Source organism: Heptranchias perlo, chromosome 44 (genome assembly GCF_035084215.1).
Source record: "Heptranchias perlo isolate sHepPer1 chromosome 44, sHepPer1.hap1, whole genome shotgun sequence".
Classification (NCBI taxonomy): Eukaryota; Metazoa; Chordata; class Chondrichthyes; order Hexanchiformes; family Hexanchidae; genus Heptranchias; species Heptranchias perlo.
In genome coordinates, this window is record NC_090368.1 from 7,446,457 (window position 1) to 7,467,602 (window position 21,146).

The 21,146-nt window shown below is 48.5% G+C and overlaps 1 protein-coding gene across 3 annotated transcripts in view; it reads right to left on the reverse strand.

Annotated features, from left to right (window-relative positions):
• ubqln4 (ubiquilin 4) overlaps positions 1-21,146 on the reverse strand; it is a 58,215-nt gene that overhangs the window by 14,685 nt on the left and 22,384 nt on the right. For all 3 annotated transcript variants that reach the window (XM_067976079.1, XM_067976078.1, XM_067976080.1), the window contains 4 exons: positions 13,269-13,420; positions 5,742-5,905; positions 3,530-3,792; positions 1,429-1,587 (listed from right to left, as the gene is read on the reverse strand). In XM_067976079.1, coding sequence (XP_067832180.1) covers positions 1,429-1,587; positions 3,530-3,792; positions 5,742-5,905; positions 13,269-13,420 — 738 coding nt within the window. The remainder of the gene's footprint in view (positions 1-1,428; positions 1,588-3,529; positions 3,793-5,741; positions 5,906-13,268; positions 13,421-21,146) is intronic.

The following is a 21,146-nucleotide window of genomic DNA, read 5'->3' on the forward strand; positions in this document are numbered from 1 at the left end:
GAGAATCAGATTGCCAGGGCTGGGGGGGGGGGGGGGGGGCCACATTGGGAGGCAAGGACATCTTTGGAAAAAAGATGGGAAAGAGCAGAGACTTAATTTATACAGTGCCTCATGGTATATCTGAAAAACGTCCCATACATTCAATTACCCTGAACTTATGATGTAAACAAGGCTGATACTTTGTGCACAGCAAGACAGCCGTGAGGTTCGATGGTTAAGGGAGGAATGTTGGCCAGGATACTGGGAGAATCCCCGACTCCTCTTCCAGTACCACCCATCCCTCTCACATCCCCCCAAACAGGAGGACGGCGACACAGTTTGATGTCTCATTCAGAGGGGCGGTCCCCCCGACTATTCAGCACCGGGTTCTCAGTGCTGGATTGCCAGCCTAGATTACATGCTCAAGTTCTAGAGTGGGGCTCAAACTCTCAATCGTCCGACTCAGAGTTCCACCACCTCACCGAGTTACCAGTTGAATCAAACTGACCAATCCAATATACTAGGGGGTACACTAGTTAAAAATAAGAGGCACAGCCATGACATTATACCAGGTTACATTAGGATAAGAAAGCAGAATTTGTTTGCATGAGGTTTCTTTGCCTGCTATTTAGTCTGAGTCCATGACTTTGTTCTCATCTTAAGACCGTTACACATGGACAGACCCGTATCCCATGTTACACATGGACAGACCCGTATCCCATGTTACACAGGGACAGACCCGTATCCCATGTTACACAGGGACAGACCCGTATCCCATGTTACACATGGACAGACCCGTATCCCGTGTTACACAGGGACAGACCCGTATCCCATGTTACACAGGGACAGACCCGTATCCCGTGTTACACAGGGACAGACCCGTATCCCATGTTACACAGGGACAGACCCGTATCCCGTGTTACACAGGGACAGACCCGTATCCCGTGTTACACAGGGACAGACCCGTATCCCGTGTTACACAGGGACAGACCCGTATCCCGTGTTACACAGGGACAGACCCGTATCCCGTGTTACACATGGACAGACCCGTATCCCGTGTTACACATGGACAGACCCGTATCCCATGTTACACATGGACAGACCCGTATCCCGTGTTACACATGGACAGACCCGTATCCCGTGTTACACATGGACAGACCCGTATCCCGTGTTACACAGGGACAGACCCGTATCCCGTGTTACACAGGGACAGACCCGTATCCCGTGTTACACAGGGACAGACCCGTATCCCGTGTTACACATGGACAGACCCGTATCCCGTGTTACACATGGACAGACCCGTATCCCGTGTTACACATGGACAGACCCGTATCCCGTGTTACACATGGACAGACCCGTATCCCGTGTTACACATGGACGGACCCGTATCCCGTGTCACACAGGGACTGCCCCAGCCCTCCTGTACGATTGCTGGCTGTGTCCAGGTACCTGTTCTCTGGCCGCGCTGAACATGGGTTCCTGGATGTCAGTGTACATGCGTCGCAGAGCGTTGTAGCCGCCGGGAATGCTCTCGAGGTTGCTGAGCGCCCGGTCCTGATTCCTCATCATTTCCTGCATCATGGCGGGGTTCCGGGCCAGTTCCATCGTCTACAGGGAGGTACAGAGACACACACCCGGAGTGTTACTGATTTAAACCAGACACACCGAACACACACGCACCAACTAGGTTTTAGGAATAAGAAAGCTCGAGTACTGTACATCAACTTGAAAAGTGAGGGGCGGCTGTCACAAGGTTCCACCGAAATTCAGACTCAAAACCGACCCCTCGTCGTCTCAAAGCACCAACTCTTGCCTATGGTGCCATCTGTTCCACCCCCATCTTCCGACCCCCAGCCCCACCCCAGTACCTGACCCAAGCGGCCACTGTCGACAAGTGTGGATTAATCAGAGCGAAGCGAATTTCTGTCCTCACCCAACACCCCAGTGGGAAATTTACGGTGGGGGGTGTGTCACAGGATACCGATGAGGAACCTCGACTGATATTCACCCCTCCCCGGCCCAGGCCACTGGGATGAACAATTCAGGAAATTAACTTTTTTTTTAAGCAGAGCATCTTCCTAGAAAGATATGAACCTGAATGTAAAGAAACATAATTGAAGGGCCACTATAATGCCTTCGCAAAGCAGTTACCTTCAGTCAATTCAGTCAGAGGGACTCTAACTACCAGCATTGTATTTTCAATAAGGAAGTTACCTCGTGACTCTTGGCTTTGCTAGTTTGCAATACCGTACTATCGAGGAAGCTGTGCAGTCAGCAGTTTCCAATCTGCATCTGACATGCTTGTCAGTGAGAATATGAGCACAGAGCTCAGTAGGCAGATTGGCCTCCTTCTGTGCTGCACGTTCCAGGGTAACGTGCATTCTTCGGGGCAGCGGGAGGGGAACGGAGCGGGGGGGGGGGGGGCAGCGAGAGGGGAACGGAGGGGGGGGCAGCGGGAGGGGAACGGAGGGGGGGGCAGCGGGAGGGGAACGGAGGGGGGGGCAGCGGGAGGGGAACGGAGGGGGGGGCAGCGGGAGGGGAACGGAGGGGGGGGCAGCGGGAGGGGAACGGAGGGGGGGGCAGCGGGAGGGGAACGGAGGGGGGGGCAGCGGGAGGGGAACGGAGGGGGGGGCAGCGGGAGGGGAACGGAGGGGGGGGCAGCGGGAGGGGAACGGAGGGGGGGGGCAGCGGGAGGGGAACGGAGGGGGGGGCAGCGGGAGGGGAACGGAGGGGGGGGCAGCGGGAGGGGAGGGGAACGGAGGGGGGGCAGCGGGAGGGGAGGGGAACGGAGGGGGGGCAGCGGGAGGGGAGGGGAACGGAGGGGGGCAGCGGGAGGGGAGGGGAACGGAGGGGGGCAGCGGGAGGGGAGGGGAACGGAGGGGGGCAGCGGGAGGGGAGGGGAACGGAGGGGGGCAGCGGGAGGGGAGGGGAACGGAGGGGGGCAGCGGGAGGGGAGGGGAACGGAGGGGGGCAGCGGGAGGGGAGGGGAACGGAGGGGGGCAGCGGGAGGGGAGGGGAACGGAGGGGGGCAGCGGGAGGGGAGGGGAACGGAGGGGGGCAGCGGGAGGGGAGGGGAACGGAGGGGGGCAGCGGGAGGGGAGGGGAACGGAGGGGGGCAGCGGGAGGGGAGGGGAACGGAGGGGGGCAGCGGGAGGGGAGGGGAACGGAGGGGGGCAGCGGGAGGGGAGGGGAACGGAGGGGGGCAGCGGGAGGGGAGGGGAACGGAGGGGGGCAGCGGGAGGGGAGGGGAACGGAGGGGGGCAGCGGGAGGGGAGGGGAACGGAGGGGGGCAGCGGGAGGGGAGGGGAAGCAGCGGGAGGGAAAGTGAAGGGAGGCAGCGGGAGGGTAGGAGGAGCCAGGGGCTAGAATTATAGAAACGTGCCCTCTCCCGGTTTCCTTTGCTGCCTGAACTACTTTTCATGGGGCCTTTGGCCCAGTGCCAATTTGGGCCATTTATCCTGTTGAGTGCCAGCGGTCGAACACCACTCACGCAATCAAATGTAAACCCGTGTTAACGGGATTCAGCAAGTCGTCTGAAGAAGCTCTTCACCTGTCTCATTAACTCGGGGTTGTTTAACATGTGGCTGATCTCTGGGTTCCTCTCCATCAGCTGCTGCATCTGAGGGTTCGCCATTATCATCTGCCTCATGAGGTCAGGGTTGGACATCATGTTTTGCACGAAGGGATTCTCCATGATCTGGGCCAGCATATCCGGGTTCGACATCAGCTGTCGCTGCATCTGCTGCTGCAGTTCCATGAAGTTTGCCGAGCCCATGCCCAGGCTCCCCAGTCCAGGAATGCCACCGAATCCAGCTGCAAACAAAAAACACACGGAGACAGCGGTGATTAGATAGGATTTTACAGCACACAAATAGGCCATTGGGCCCAACTGGTCCATGCTGGTGTTTCTGCTCCACACAAACCTCCTCCCTCCCTACTTCATCTCACTCGATCAGCATAATCTTGATTCCTTTCTCCCTCATGTGTTTATCGAGCTTCCCTTAAATCCATCTGTTATTCACCTCAGCTACTCCATGTGGTAGGGAGTTCCACATTCTCACCACTCTCTGGGTAAGGAAGTTTCTCCTGAATTCCCGATTGGATTTATTAGTGACTATCTTATATTTATGGCCCCCTAGCCCTGGTCTCCCAACAAGTGGAAACATCTCCTCTACGTCTACCCTATCAAACCCTTTCATGATCTTCAAGACCTCTATCAGGTCACCCCATATACATGATTTATAATTTGACATTGCTCCTGGTGGTGATGGGGAGGGGGAGTTTGAGATATTGAGGTGGCGGGGTAGTGTGCCAGGCTAGCCGCGGAAACAGCCCCCACACTGCACTGAAAGCTGCACCTGATTGTAATGCTTCGGCTATTCACAGGTGAAATGTAGCCATCGCCTTGTTTGCACTGATCAATCAGACGAGTGAGGCACTTCTGGGCTGGAAGGGGACCACTGATGAGGGCATCTCTCCCAGTCGCACTCTGAAACCAGCAGAGAAGTGCCTCACTCGTCTGATTGATCAGTGCAAACGAGGCGATGGCTACATTTCACCTGTGAATAGCCGAAGCATTACAATCAGGTGCAGCTTTCAGTGCAGTGTGGGGGCTGAAGCACTCAGCAGGCCTGATTTTAACCCCTCAGAGGGCTGTCTTCAGAGATGGAAGTCTCGCCACAACATAGTGGAAACGGGGAAAAGGTTAGCTCAGATGCTACAGCCGTGCATACGTCTGTTGCCTGGGCTCCTGGAAGGTCACGAGTCCCGGGACATCTTTAATTGTGACGAGACTGAGTGTTCTCTGTAGGTGTGGTGGATATGGCGCACTCACCTTCAAAAGTGAAGCTCTGCTTGACCAAAAACAAAAGCTACGGAAAGAATTCCTGTTATGGTTTACTGCAACATGGATGGCAGGGGGAAATGCGATCTGCCGGTGATTGGAAAATCCCAACACCCTCTCTGCTTCTGCACCTGCCTGTGGTTTGCCGTGTGAGTAAGACTCCTGGATGACTGAGGACATTTGCGATCTCAAAGTGAGGGTTCACAAATTTGTCCCGATTCTAGACAACTCTTCTGGACCCACTAGCGTCTCTGGGCCGAGGAACCTGCGACTCCTGGCCACCACCACAGCCTGCTGTGGCGTCAGTTTCTCTTCAGTTATAGAATTTTTAACGTAGAATATTTTAATGTTACATTTCTTAACAGATGTATTTAAATTAATAGTTACACTAACTTAGTCTTGTTTAGTGATTTGCTACAGTTTTGTTCGATCGTAATAGCGCTAAACCTTTAAACGGCCCAAGGCGTACAGTGGGCAAATCGCGCTGTGCCAACACACCCGCTGTAAGTGGTGGGGACTGCAGGTACGCACGCACACGCAGCCACAGAATTGGAATGATAACAGCTGCCTGCCTTATTTCAAAACAGCTTCGAACCATCAAGTTTTGTAAACCATAAGCAAACATCAGAAACATTGAGGTGTTGGGGGGGGTGCAGACATTATCCTTTAGACTATCTAGGGCTCGCTGCGTGCTCCCAAACCTCTTGGCCCCCTCCGTGACTTCCATTTGCTCCCCTGTGGTGAGGCAGCACCTGGTGGTGGCAGGGGCAGTGTGTGCAAGGACCAGCACGCCTTATTGAAAAGGGGGTAGGTCACAAGGATTCAGATCTCAGAGAAAAGAAATCTCCCCCCGTTCCCACGACCGCATGTACTTTCATGAGCAGCGTTAAACCGGCAGAGCTACACGCACAAATCTTACATAATACAGACGGAGAGGGAGTGGGTGTTCCTGTTGGAGGTGCCGTGTTGGCCCCAGTGCTTCTGCTGGTGCCTGTGCCTGTGGTGGGTTCGGGCCTTGTGTTGGTCTCCTCAGCGCTGGGGGTGCTGGAGGATGTCGACGGCTGTGTGGCGGAGTCCTGAAGCCTGGCGAAGCAAAGTGAAAACGACAAGGTCAGCATGGCATGGATAGCGAGGAGCTTCCCTCTCCTCTCCAGAGCAGGCAGCCACAGCGCAAAGGGGAGGCTGCAATTCAAGGCAGGGGCCGAACCCATTCCCACACACAACGAGCGACGGCGATCAATCCAGGCCCTCCCCTTACATCCCTAGGGCTAGATTACAAGCAGCGTTAGAGGTCAGGCAGCAGAACCAACACCCAACCTCACACTGAGACAAAACAAGGCAGCAGAACCATCACCCAGCCTCATAGTGAGACAAACATGGCAGCAAGGACAGAAAAATAATTTATGAAAACCTGGGGTACCAAAAGTTCTATTCCTTTTTGTGTTCCATCTCTGATAAATGAACACTTCACCATCTCAGGTACCCAGATACATCACTCTGCCAGGGCATGTACAGCACAGGTTAGATACAGAGTAAAGCTCCCTCTACACTGTCCCATCAAACACTCCCAGGGCAGGTACAGCACGGGTTAGATACAGAGTAAAGCTCCCTCTACACTGCTGTAGAGGGAGCTTTACTCTGCCGTAGCCTCACCCGTAAAACGGTAACTCCTATCGTACTAGGGTAGCATTTCCATTTTGTACCCCTGCCATCCTTTTCACCTGTGCGAGCAAATCTGGAAATTCAGTGATTCCATGCCCAATAGAAACTGGATTAAATCTGTTCCCCAAATTCATTTGATGTAGAACCCTTAGAGTCAGGAGAGGCTTTCATGGACTGGACTTAAACCCAGGTCCCAGAGATGAAAAGCCTGTGTCTGTAAAATTGTCAAATTGAAGGCCAGTCTCTAATATCCTTGTGAATGGTATGAACACAACTCAAATTCTAACACAATCACCCACCCTGCCTTCAACTACTTGCTGGATTCCAGCTGAAAGCTATACTGCAGGTCTATACATCAAGTCAGACACACACACACACGAAAAATCTGGCAGGAATCCAGTGATACTTAGCGAACCAGAACTATGGAAAATGCGCAGTGGGAGAGAGAAGAGGGAACGGGAACCCGGGATCATTCCAGGTACCTGCTACTGCTACTATTTGCAACTTGTCTAGACTATTCAAATACTTGGTGTCGCGCAGCTGATCATCCAGTGTAACCTGCGGCTCTGTAAATCATACCACGTAAATGAGACAAGATCAACTGCGGAATCCGCGAGCATCCCAAAACCAGCAGCTTTGTGCAAATGAAGGCACAGCCGCACTGGTCAGGACATGTCAGTGTGGAGGACTCCAGAATACCATAACTGGACGAGAAGCGAAAGCAAGGTGGGCAGGGAAAGAAATGCCAGCCACACTGGAGCACAATTCCAATGGACGTAACATCAATGGCAGCAGCAGGGAAAACCTGGCAGCTGATCGCACAAGCTAGCCAACAGTATCAGCTGGTGCGAGCAGCAGTGGAACGCACACTGCAGCTGGTCAACCACAAGCAGGCTCTTTGGGTCTGTGAAAGAGCTTGCCTCTCCCACATCAGCCTCAACAGTCATGAGATGGATCCTCTTTTCAACAAGGGTCATCATCTTTGAATACGACAGACCACCAGCTCCGCTACATCACTTGAAAGGGACATGCTGTGATTAGAGCTTCACACTGGGCGAGAACAAAACTGCAAAAAATAGCACAGATCCTGGCAACTGGGAGAGATACAAAGGGTGACAAAACACAGAGAGTAAGAGCTACAAAAAGGGAGTATGAAAAGAAACTTGCAAGGGATGTCAAAATCAACAGAAACATTTTTAAAAATTATATCAGGGAAAAGAGGGTGGTCAAGAGCAATGTGGGCCCCTTAAAAACTGATAATGGTGATATTGTAAATGAAAATAAGGAAATGGCGGACATATTAAATAACTACTTTACGTCAGCATTTACAGCAGAGGAAGAGGGTAGCATGCTGGACACCCCAAGGAAACTAATTTTGAATCAGGGACAGGGACTCACCATAATTAACGCAAGAAAAATTAACAGTAATGAAGAAAATAATGGCATTGGAGTGTGACAAATCCCCAGGACCAGATGGTTTCCATCCCAGGATTTTAAAGGAAATAGGTGAGAACACTGCAGATGTCCTAACTACAATCTTCCAAAGTTCTCTCAATTCAGGAACCGTTCCTTTAGATTGGAAAATTGCACATGACACTCCATTATTTAAGAAAGGTGAGAGGGGGAAACCAGGGAATTATAGACCAGTTAAACCTAACATCTGTTGTCGGGAAATTACTAGAATCTATAATTAAGGATAGTGTGGCCGAACACCTTGATCAGCTGATCAGAGTGCCAGCATGGATTTGTAAAGCCTGACGAACCTGATTGAATTTTTTGAAGCGGTAACTGAAGTAGTGGATAGGATGTTGTTTATATGGACTTGCAGAAGGCATTCGATAAAGTCCCTCATAAGAGACTGTTAGCTAAAGTCATGGCTCATGAATTCAGGGCAAATTATGACCTGGTTAGGAAATTGGCTGAGCAGCAGGAGACAGAGAGTAGGGATAATGGGCAGGTACTCAAATTGGCAGGATGTGACCAGTGGTGTCCCACAGGGATCTGTGTTGGGGCCTCAACTATTCACTGTATTTACTAACGATTTAGATGACGGGATAGAGAGCCATATATTCAAATTTGCCGATGACATAAAGATAGGCAACATTGTAAGCAGTGTAGATGGAAGCATAAAATTACAGAGATATTAACAGATTACGTGAATAGACAAAACTGTGGCAAATAGATTTCAACAAGGTCATCCATTTTGGAGCTAAAAAGGATAGATCAGAGTACTTTCTAAATGGTGAAACTGTGGAGGTCCAAAGAGACTTAGGGGTCCATGTACACAGATCATTAAAATGTCATGGCCAGGTACAGAAAATAATCAAAAAGGCTAATGGAATGCTGGCCTTTATATCTGGAGGACTAGAATACAAGGGGGCAGAAGTTATGCTACAGCTATACAAAGCCCTGGTTAGACCACACCTGGAGTACTGTGTTCAGTTCTGGGCCAAACCTTACGGGTGATATATTTACTAGAATGATACCTGGATTCCAAGGGTTAAATTACGAGGAGAGATTACACAAACTAGCATTGTATTTCCTGGAATTTAGAAGATTAAGGGGTGATTTGATGGAAGTTTTCAAGATATTATAGGGAACCGATAGAGTGGATAGAGAGAAACTATTTCTGCTGGTTGGGGAGTCTAGGACTAGGGGACATAGCCTAAAAATTAGAGCCAGGACTTTCAGGAGTGAAGTTAAGAAACACTTCTACACGCAAAGGGTGGTAGAAGTTTGGAACTCTCTTCCGCAAACGGCAGTTGATGCTAGCTCAATTGTTGGATTTAAAATCTGAGATTGATAGATTTTTGTTAACCAAAGGTATTAAGGGATATGGGGCTAAGGCGGGTTTATGGAGTTAGGTCACAGACCAGCCATGATCTCATTAAATGGCGGAACAGGCACGAGGGGCTGAATGGCCTAATTCTGTTCCTATGTTCCTTTCAAAAAATGCATTCTCCACTCAGCACAGTTGTGGACCGTTTTCATTGAAGCGTAAGGCGACCGTGCGAGATTGTCACACTACGTCCACTTACATTGTAGAAAAACATCCAGCCGCACACGTTCCATCCCCCAGAACTTGGAGAACATTTTGTGCTATCCAACAAAGCGGTATAATATTGGCGGCTAAAGGTCTGCTAGTAAAGGTTGCAGTGGTAGGACAGTTTGATGCAATGAGATACGGGTGCCATCTTTCGGATGAGACGTTAAACCGAGGCCCCGTCTGCTCCTCTCAGATGGATGTAAAAGATCCCACGGCCACTAGTGGAAGAGCAGGGGGGAGTTCTCCCCGGTCTCCTGGGGCCGATATTCATCCCTCAACCAACACCACTGAAAACAGATGATCTGGTCATTTATCACATTGCTGTTTGTGGGATCTTGCTCTGTGCAAATTGGTTGCTGTGTTTCCTACATTACAACAGTGACTACACTTCAAAAGTACCTTATTGGCTGGAAAGCACTTTGGGACATCCTGAGGTCATGAAAGACGTGATAGAAATGCAATTTCTTCTTTTGCACAGTATCAAAGTCGATTGGCCTCAGTTATTTCCCCTGTTAGCCCCAGTGACAACACCATAACACTATTTAAAGACCCCTCCAAACCATACATAAAATTTGATGCTGCGCCTGGCCCCCTAACTGAAACTATCTCCAATGTTGGGCTGGCGCTGAGGAGCTTTGCTTCAGAGCAGAGCAGAGCTGGCATTTTCTCAGCACCACGCACTTCACACTGAAAGTAACACATACTACAGAGAAGCTCAGAGAAACAAGTTTTCACGTTCTTTTCATTTGATTTTGAAGGGGATGCCTCAGACGGTATTATCTCCAACTTTTGATGGGGAAGAACACGTCTGACTATAAAAGTTCGCATATGCCTCGCACATGTCTGGTGTCACATACGCAAACTTCTGTGTCAGTTTAATAAAAAAAAATACATATTTAAAGAAAGCTAACCCATTTCCAATCAACAGAGAATTCTCCCAATAGAAAGAAAAAAAACTTTCATTTCTAGTGTCCTTCACAACCACAGGGTGTCCCAAAGCACTTTATAGCTGGTAAAGTACTTTTTTGAAGTGTAGTCGCTGTTGTAATGTAGGAAATGCGGCAGCCAATTTGCGTACAGCAAGACCCCAAACAGCAATGTGATAATGACTAGACCTGTTTTAGTGATGTTGGTTGAGGGATAAATATTGACCAGGGCATCAGGGAGAACTCCCCTGCTCTTCTTTGAAATAGTTACCATGTGATCTTTTACGGCCGCGGTTTAACGTCTCATCCAAAAGACGGCACCTCCGACAGTGCAGCACTCCTTCAGTACTGGCACGGGGAGTGTCGCCTGGATTACGGGGCTCAAGTCTCTGGAATGGGGCTCGAATCAACGACCTTTTGACTCGGAGGTGCGAGAGCTGCTTCTGAGCCACGGTTAACAACTGGAAAAATACTTCTTAATTGGTCAAGTCACACGCAGCAACTTACACGCAAAATTAATACATGACGCCATACACGGTATAAGGTGCCTGTTTGGATAAAACATGTCCTCTGACCCATCGTAAGTAACACCTCAGGAGAGTCACGAGTACAGCCATTTAATAAGGGAAATTTAGTTTTGGTAACATTTTCTGCAGGTTTGAGGTCTGCATCGTTTAAGCATCACTTGAATGTGGGTCCCATTCGCTGTGAGGATTCAGAAACTCTGAGGAATTACTGCAAGGGTAAATACCAATTAAAACAGTCCAGGGGGAGACACGAGGAGCAAAACAAACATTCAAAATAAACATGAAGTAACTTGTTTTCAGGGAAAGGGCTCCAAGAAGGGTTAAAATCATCGTACATCTCACATGCACATAAGCGGAACAGCTAACAAAAAGGGGAGCCATGCACAGAATAACTACAAGATCTCAAATTACCAGTCGTTTATTTCCATTTTCCTTAGCACAGTGGAAACCCCCACCCCTTCTACCTGGGTTTCATCCACTATAAGGAATATGGGTTGCGATTTCTGCATTCAAAAACATGGGGTCAGGGGAGAGGAGGAGATAGGATGAAAGAAAGTTTCCAGTTCCAGTTGGGAATGGGTTCACAGCACAAAACCATCCCAAATTAGACACTAAATTGGCAATTTCACTCAGAGGCCATGGGATAGTGTATTTTGGGAAATGGAAAATTGGCACACTTGGGAACTAGGGAGAGCTCTAAGGGGAGCTGCAGCACAAACAATGTTGGGACAGACCAGAGTGTTACTCAGTATCTAACCCGTGCTGTACCTGCCCTGGGAGTGTTTGACGGGACAGTGTAGAGGGAGCTTTACTCAGTATCTAACCCGTGCTGTACCTGCCCTGGGAGTGTTTCATGGGACAGTGTAGAGGGAGCTTTACTCAGTATCTAACCCGTACTGTACCTGCCCTGGGAGTGTTTGACGGGACAGTGTAGAGGGAGCTTTACTCAGTATCTAACCCGTGCTGTACCTGCCCTGGGAGTGTTTGACGGGACAGTGTAGAGGGAGCTTTACTCAGTATCTAACCCGTGCTGTACCTGCCCTGGGAGTGTTTGATGGGACAGTGTAGAGGGAGCTTTACTCTGTATCTAACCCGTGCTGTACCTGCCCTGGGAGTGTTTGATGGGACAGTGTAGAGGGAGCTTTACTCTGTATCTAACCCGTGCTGTACCTGCCCTGGGAGTGTTTGATGGGTCAGTGTAGAGGGAGCTTTACTCTGTATCTAACCCGTGCTGTACCTGCCCTGGGAGTGTTTGATGGGACAGTGTAGAGGGAGCTTCACTCTGTATCTAACCCGTGCTGTACCTGCTCTGGGAATGTTTGATGGGACTTTGTAGAGGGCAGTCCATTGCTAGCATGTTCTGTTCAGATTTCCTACATTTGCAGTTTAGTTTTGCTTTTCATTGTTATCTGCAGTTCTCTGCAGGTTTCACTCTCAGGCTTTTGAGTTGGACAATGACCTCATTATGTGCAACAATACCCTGTGAGTCACAGGACACTAGAGTGCTGCACACACACAGTCCTTCAACACAGCCAAATGAGTCAATGAGCAGCCTCTTTCAGGAGGTCTGGCTAACTGATGCGGCTCCCACTGGAACTGCCGGGGGCTGCTGCGGGACAAAAAACAGGGGTGTGTAGGCACCCTCACACCCCAAGTGCTTAAAATCTGCCCGACTCTGAGGAGATCAAACATTTCCCCACTGATGGGATTTGGAGATTTGGGTGGTGGGCAGAGAAGAGGATAGCAATAGATGGCAGGGGTGGAGAACAGAAGGTTTGGGGGACACATGTCCTTGTTGCAGATTGCTGGGAGCAAGCTGCACACTCTCACTCCACATCACACAAAGCAGAGTTCTACACTTTCTTTTAGGAGGGGGGCAAAGAAAAAGAGGGAAAATGAGACAAAATCTATACATTAATAAAACTCATAGGGCACACACTTCCTGTTCAAAAATATTACTTCATTTTGTCACCATTTTTGTTTACGTTTTTGTGACAGTTGCCATTGCTATGTCAACATTTCCCATTCAATTTTGCTGCTTCAACTGTCACTAGGGGGCTCTATGGAGCAAATTCCTTGAGTGCCTGAACTCCATTGGCACCTTGTATATAAATAACCTTGTACTCGTTGACTGACAGTGGGTAACTATGAGGGCATCTGATTAGCTACATACATAAACCAATAATGACACAAACAGCACAATCGTATTGCTGTCTCCGTGTAATCACGTAGTGGGGAACCCGCGCGATTTTTGGGATCTCGTCCAGAGTCCTGAAAGTTCTTACCTCTGAGCCGTCTTTATTACCAGATGCACGGTGAGGCCGTCCTTAATGCCGTGCTGGCTGAGCGTATCGCCATCCTTCAGTATCTTCCCGGCAAAAATGAGCACCAGCTGCTCCTGCTTGGCTTTGAACCGTTTGGAGATTTCATCTTTAAACTAAAGGGGGTAAATAAAAAGCACACGGAGGTTACAAAGGTGGCAGCTCCCCGCAACGGATCAGCAAGTTTTTGCGCCGCAAAGACCCGATTTGACTTTCAGCCTTGGCTGGACTGGCTGATACTAGGCCACGGTGGTGGTTAATAATGCAACAACCGGCCTGTGGACCCCTTCGTTAGGAAGGATTGGTGAAGGGGGGAAAACAGTCTCCACTCGTGACCACTATCCAATGACCTCCGATTGAAATGCACTGACAGGGTAGAGGAAAGCTTGACAAAAAGATGCCAACTTGCTCGAGGGTAACACTGGGCGTCTGAAGTCCTCTAGTGCTGTGCTCGAGGGGCCATTCTTCGTGTGTGAGCTCTGACGGTGTTGGCAGGCATGAAAGCTGAGCCTGACCCTGGCCACACACACTTCACATCAGAAGTTACTGGAAAGCAACAGGAGGTAGAAGCCGAGTTGGTTTCCCCCTTCTCCAGTGCACTTGTGACACCCTTAATCGCTGTCCCAGGTAAGATATCTGAACTCAGAGCCACATTGGACAGTGCCTTTACCCCTGAGCGTATTTCAGCAGCATCTATTACACAAACATCACGCTGAAAAGTTCAAACTTCTCCTTCCCTGTCCTCAGGTTAGCTGTGAACATTACGTAGTCCCCTCTGTGTTCACATAAACCGCTCCAGCGAATTTAACAAGTTTAGCTAATTATTACCAGGAGCTCGGACAGCTCAAGTTCACTCATGACGCTCCGTGGAAGAGTACACCCGAGTACAGGAGAGGCACCAATATCAGGACACAGAATTCAGCACACTCCGGAATTTAAATCCATGGACTGCAAGTTGTATTTAAAAAACACAATTTTTGAATCGTGTGTTAGAACAGGATCCCCGGGAGAACATAAAGATTCACAAAATAATTTAGTGCTTTTTGGAAAATTATGATCCAGTCAAGTGGAAGACAGCAAAGCTTTATGCTCAGTAGGAAGTGATTGAGATGAAAGCAGTTGCATGAAGAAAAGTAACCCTTTGAAAGAAATGTAGGAATAGGAGGAGGCCATTCAGCCCCTCGCGCCTGTTCTGCCATTCAATTAGATCATGGCTGATCTGTATCTTAACTCCATTTACCTGCCTTAGTTCCATAACTCTTAATACCCTCGTCCAACAAAAATCTATCAATGTCAGTCTTGAAATTTTCAATTTAACCCCAGCCTCCACAGCTTTTTTTTTGGGGGGGTGGGGGGGGTGGGGTGGAGAAAGAGTTCCAGATTTGCACTAGCCTTTGTGTGAAGATGTGCTTCCCGACATCATCCGTGCATCTCTTCAATCAGTGTTTACTGGGGTAGAGGGGGTCTCAACGCTCAGCATTCTCCTACGAGACCAATTATGGACCTGCACAGAGTGCAACGGACCAGCCAAGTTCCCCAGATGAGGAGGGCAGCTAGCGAAAACTCCCTTGATGAAGGGATGGAGAGGGGTAACATTCTTTTTGAACCACTGATCCCAGTCCCATTCACTCCCAACTACGCCCTACTTGCATGCCTGTCTACGTCGGTTGAGGATAAAGTCAAAGCCAGCTGCAATGCCGCCCCTACTTGCTCTCCAGGTAGACTGGCCACTTGGGTGAGGTACTAGAGGGCAGTCAGTGCCTGTATAGAGCCGCACTCCAGCACTGGTTAGCGCCTGTGGGAGAGGAGAAAACTGGAGGGGGCATGAAGGAGGAGAGAGGAAGACAAAAAGTCAAATCCCACAGTGCCACTTCCAGGCCCCATTCGGGTGAGGCGGCAGGCCCACCATTTTACTGAGTAACAGCCTCAAAATCTTTCTGAAATTCTGCACTCTTCTAGACTTTGCGACACAGCGAGCAGGAGTTCAAGCTGCAGCTGTAACCAGCACAGTACCTCAGAGACATTTCCCAACATCACCAATCAGCAGACTCCAGCTTTTATAGGCGAGATGACCTTGATCAAGGCACGGACTGTTTGCTGTCCACTGACCTCCGCTCTTTGCCACTTAGGTCTGCTTAACTCAGGCAGAAGCCCGCAGCTGGAGCAGAGAAACCATTACACAATGCGTGAAAAGCGGCAAGCTGGGTGTGGCAATGGAGAGCTGCTGGCCCTGGTGGAACTGTGTCCCAACAAGAAACTGTAGTGGGAATAATTGGCTGTACGTCTAGCAACATCCAAGTTCAGGCATACTGTGTGTAAGAAGCAATAGGATGACTCAGCTTTAGGGTTTAAGGTGTGTATAGGTGAGTAAAAAGTGTAGAAATTATCCTGTTGGGTAGGGCTCTGCAGCCTCTGAACTGTTGATACTGCTCCCACCTCTTCCACAGTTCACTGCTTCTGTCCTTCAACACAATTGTGCCCAACAACTTAATTCTCCTGCTATATTCAGCTTCACCTTCCCTCCCCCCACCTCCATGTGGGCCACAAAGCACTACTAGTACTCTAAGGTATCAAAGCCAGCCTGGTTTAACTCTTACTGCTGCAAACAAATTTCTACAAGATAGTCGAAGCACAATTCTGCTACAGCGCATACTGCAAGACAGTTGGTCATTAAATGGACATTGCATAACAATGTCTTTGAAAGTCACACGTGGGTTTAGAGGACTGTTATATATAGCATTTTATGAACTTTCTATAAGAGAAAGAGAACCACCAATGTGCAATAAACACATCCTATATTAAGGAAGGAGCCATCAATGGTGTGCAATATATTAATTCTATATCACCAGCGTGAGATTTACAGTTTCTACATCATTAAAGGAACTGACAGCGTGTGGTATCAGTTTCAGCATTTGATCATCTCTCTTAATTCTCCGACACCTCTACGTGAAGCACCGTGGGAGATTTTCTAGGGTTTAGAAATGCAAGCTGTTGCTGTAGTGAGGCAGCTGTCACCAGCACTATGGACTTGCTATTATTTTTGGTTGGAGAAAGATACCCCCCCAACCTTGGAAAACACCCACAAGTGTAATGTACAACGTACTCTGAGATCAATGGGAACGTCATTTTATTCAGGATTCCGCCCCCCCCCACCCCAGGCCACTTGGCCCCATACCCTGTCCTAAAGGATGTTCAGCCAGAGACATGAATCCAAGGGAATGAGACAGGGGTCTGTTGTAACCCCCTCTCAAAGAAAGACAGACTTGCATTTATAGACTGCAGGATGTTCCAAAACACTTTACAGCCAATGAAGTACTTCTTGAAGTGTAGTCACTGTTGCAATGTAGGAAACACAGCGGCCAATTTGCACACAGCAAGATCCCACAAACAGCAATGTGATAATGACCAGATAATCTGTTTTAATGTTGGTTGAGGGATAAATATTGGCCCCAGGACACCGGGGAGAACTCCCCCTGCTCTTCTTCGAAATAGTGGCCGTGGGATCTTTTACATCCACCTGAGAGGGGCAGATGGGGCCTCAGTTTGAAGTCTCATCGAAAGACAACATCTCCGACAGTGCAGCACTCCCTCAGTACCACACACTGTTAGTTCCTTTAATGATGGATATGGGCTCAAGTCTCTGGAGTGGGGCTCGAACCCACGACCTTTTGATTCAGAGGGGGAGTACGCTACCCATTGAGCCCCTGCTGAGACCTCTCATGTCAGCGTATCTCATGCAGCATGCCTGGCTGGTCTCAGACAGCTGCTGTCTGCAGGTCCTTCTCTGTTGACCAATTGCTCACAGCATTCATCTTCGGTTTTCTGGTTGGTCAGAGGACACATCCGCACCAAACTGCTGATGCTGAGGGTTCAACGGTTACCACTTGGGAGTTAAATCCAGCAAACTGAATGGCAAAATACTAATGGGTCAGAATACAGCAAAATAAAAACATTCGGAGCCCTACTGATTGGATATCACAAGTCTAGCATATTCAGGCAGCATTTGTGCAGGGCTATAGCACAGCCGACTGAACGAAGAATAAATTGTTATGGCTGAGATCATACTACAGGGCTGAAACTCAGTTTAAAGGGGTTGAGACAGCATTAGAACTGATTAAACAACAGTACAATGAGAGGCCATACAGCTTTCTAATAAGCCTACCGTGTCTTGTTTTGGGGCACACGACTTCAGGAAGGATATCAAGGCTGTGGAGAGGGGGCAGAGATTTGCTAAAATGCCAGGGCAATATTGAGGACAGATGAGACATACTGGGACTCTTTTCATTAGAGCAAAAATGGTAAAGAGAAGACCTGATAGAGATGTTCAAAATTATGAAGGATTTTGATGAATCGGGATAAATTAGTTCCACTAGACGGTGAATTGGTAACTAGAAGGAATAAATTTAAAATCAGCACCAAGGAAGGGAAGGGTTAGGAGACTTTTTTTATGCAGAAAGTTGTTAGGACATGGGATCGGTGACGGAGGCAGAATCCATTAACGTTTTTAAAACAAGTGGATAAAAACTCAAGTGAAAAATTTAAAAAGAGATGGAGGAAAGACAGAGGAATGGGATAAACGAGAGAGCTCTTTCAGAGAGCGGGCACTGGGGGGATGGGATGAATGGGGAAAGGACAGGGGAATGGGACTGAGGGGAGAGCTCTTTCAGACAGCAGGCACAGGTGCAATGGGCCGAATGGAAAGGACAGGGCTCTTTCAGAGAGAGGGCACAGGGGTGATGGACCAAATGGGGAAAGGGCAGGGGAATGGGACTGAGGGGAGAGCTCTTGCAAAGAGAGCGAGAGCGTGCACAGACCCAAGAGGCTGAATGGCATCCTCCTGTATTGTAAAATTAGTTGAATCTACTCACTGATATTGCTGACCCCTTCCCCTATGTGTACAATCTGCTACTTCGATATCAACATCACAACACGCAACAGGAAACAGGCGAGCTTTGCTAAAGCACTGTTGTGCAATAGGAAATAAATATTTGGATATCTCTGCAGCATTTCCAATGTATTCATCATTTTATATGCATCCCAGCATGAGATTTCAGCTATAGGTAACACTTATTACCAGGTTATCATAGAATGATACAGCACAGGAGGCCATTAAGCCCATCATGCCTGTGCCAACCAACCTTTGCCCATAGCCCTGCAAATTTTACCCCTTCAAGTATTTATCCAATTCTCTTTTGAAAGTTATTATTGAATCTGCTTCCACCGCCCTTTCATGATGTGGAGATGCCGGTGATGGACTGGGGTTGACAATTGTAAACAATTTTACAACACCAAGTTATAGTCCAACAATTTTATTTTAAAATCCACATGCTTTCGGAGGCTTCCTCCTTCCTCAGGTGAATGACATTTGAACACCTCTATTAAGAACCTAAGAAATAGGAGCAGGAGTAGGCCATACGGCCCCTCATGCCTGCTCCGCCATTCAATCAGATCATGGCTGATCTTCTACCTCAAGTCCACTTTCCCAGCCAATCCCCATATCCCGATTCCCCAAGAGTCCAAAAGTCTATTCATCTCAGCCTTGAATATACTCAATGACTCAGCATCCACAGCCGTTAACCTTCTCTGCTCGAAGGAGAACAACTCCACCATCTCCAGTCTCTCCACGTAACTGAAGTCCCTCATCCCTGGTACCATTCTAGTAAATCTCCTCTGCACCTTCTCCAAGGCCTTGACATCCTTCCTAAAGTGCGGTGCCCAGAATTGGACACAATACTCCAGCTGAGGCCTAACCAGTGATTTATAAAGGTTTAGTAAAACATCCTTGCTTTTTGTACACCATGCCTCTATTTATAAAACTAAGGATCCCAAATGCTTTTTTAAAAAAAAAACAGCCTTCTCAACTTGTTGGAGGCCAGTCATCTCAGCCCCAGGACACTGCTGCAGGAGTTCTTCAGGGCAGTGTCCTAGGCCCAACCATCCTCAACTGCTTCATCAATGACCTTCCCTCCATCATAAGGTCAGAAATGGGGATGTTCGCTGATGATTGCACAGTGTTCAGTTCCATTCTCAACCCCTCAGAAAATGAAGCAGTCCGAGCCCGCATGCAGCAAGACCTGGACAACATCCAGGCTTGGGCTGATAAGTGGCAAGTAACATTCGCACCAGACAAGTAACAGGCAATGACCATCTCCAACAAGAGAGAGTCTAACCACCTCCCCTTGACATTCAACGGCATTACCATCGCCGAATCCCCCACCATCAACATCCTGGGGGTCACCATTGACCAGAAACTTAACTGGACCGGCCACATAAATACTGTGGCTACAAGAGCAGGTCAGAGGCTGGGTATTCTGCAGCGAGTGACTCACCTCCTGACTCCCCAAAGCCTTTCCACCATCTACAAGGCACAAGTCAGGAGTGTGATGGAATACTCTCCACTTGCCTGGATGAGTGCAGCTACAACAACACTCAAGAAGCTTGACACCATCCAGGACAAAGCGGCCAGCTTGATTGGTACCCCAACCAGCTCTTTAGTTCAGTGTTACATCGAATGTACAGCACAGAAACAGGCCATTCAGCCCAACTGGTCCATGGCGGTGTTTATGCTCCACACGAGCCTCCTCTCACCCTTCCTCACTTAAACCTTTCAGCATATCCTTCTACTCCTTTCTCCCTCATGTACTTATCTAGCTTCCCCTTAAATGCATCTTTGCTATATGCCTCAACTACTACTTGTGGTAACAAGTTCCACATTCTCACCACTTTCTGGGTAAAGAAGTTTCTCCTGAATTCCCTATCAGATTTATTTGTGACTATCTTATATTTATGGCCCCTAGTTTTGGACTTCCCACAAGTGGAAACATCTCCTCTGCGTCTACCCTATCAAACCCCTTTGTAATCTTAAAGACTTCTATTAGGTTACCTTTTTCTAGAGTAAAGAGCCCTCGCCTGTTCAATCTTTCCTGATAATCACAGGTACAAGCTCAGTGTGCACTAACATTCAATAGTAGGAAATCATGTACTAGAATGGAACCTCTATAGCTGCAAAGTCAACAGTTTTTTCCACACAGCTTTCCAGTACTGCAGCTTTACTCCGTTCATGGAAATCATCCAAACCCCCAGTTAGATTCGAACCTGAAATTCCCAGGTATATCTTACTCTATACATTCATCTGAACCCCAGTCATATTCTAGTCTTTAACTCACTCCCAGGTAAATTTTACCCAATCCAATATTATATACATTTTAATCTGTACATATAAACCAGCCTAACCCCCTCTCCACCCCACCCTGGTTATATTCCAGCTTGTAGCTTGCTTACGTGCAATCTCAGACATTGAGCATCGGTAGGCTAGTCGATTACAGTGGGCGTCGCAACACATCGTGACCCTGTCCTTACCCAAAATTCACAAACACACACTTTCCAGCAGGAATCACTAGATTGTGACTGGGTTGGGAGCTCTGGCTGATTTTTCCAAGCCCAGCATTTGGGGGTGAGGGGGTTGTTGAGGCTGATTTCAGCATCCCAACTCCTGCCCCACCAGAGATCAATTAACTCATCAGAGACCAGGATGGAGCATGGTGTCTGTGCACAGTCCACGCCTTTACTCACGAGGCCATCAAGGTGGTCGAAATTAGTCACATTACAATGAAAGATGGTACCAGTTAATTATAAATTCAAACTATCTGATAATTCCAATAAGAGCATATTCTACATATATAGAACAACATACTCTGGAGCAAATTACAGGCTGGAATCTAATCGAGGGGTTCAGGGGGTTTATATATAGAATAACAGATACCCAGGAGTGGGTTACAGACTGGAATCTAATCGAGGGGTTCGGGGGGGTTTATATATAGAATAACAGATACCCGGGAGTGA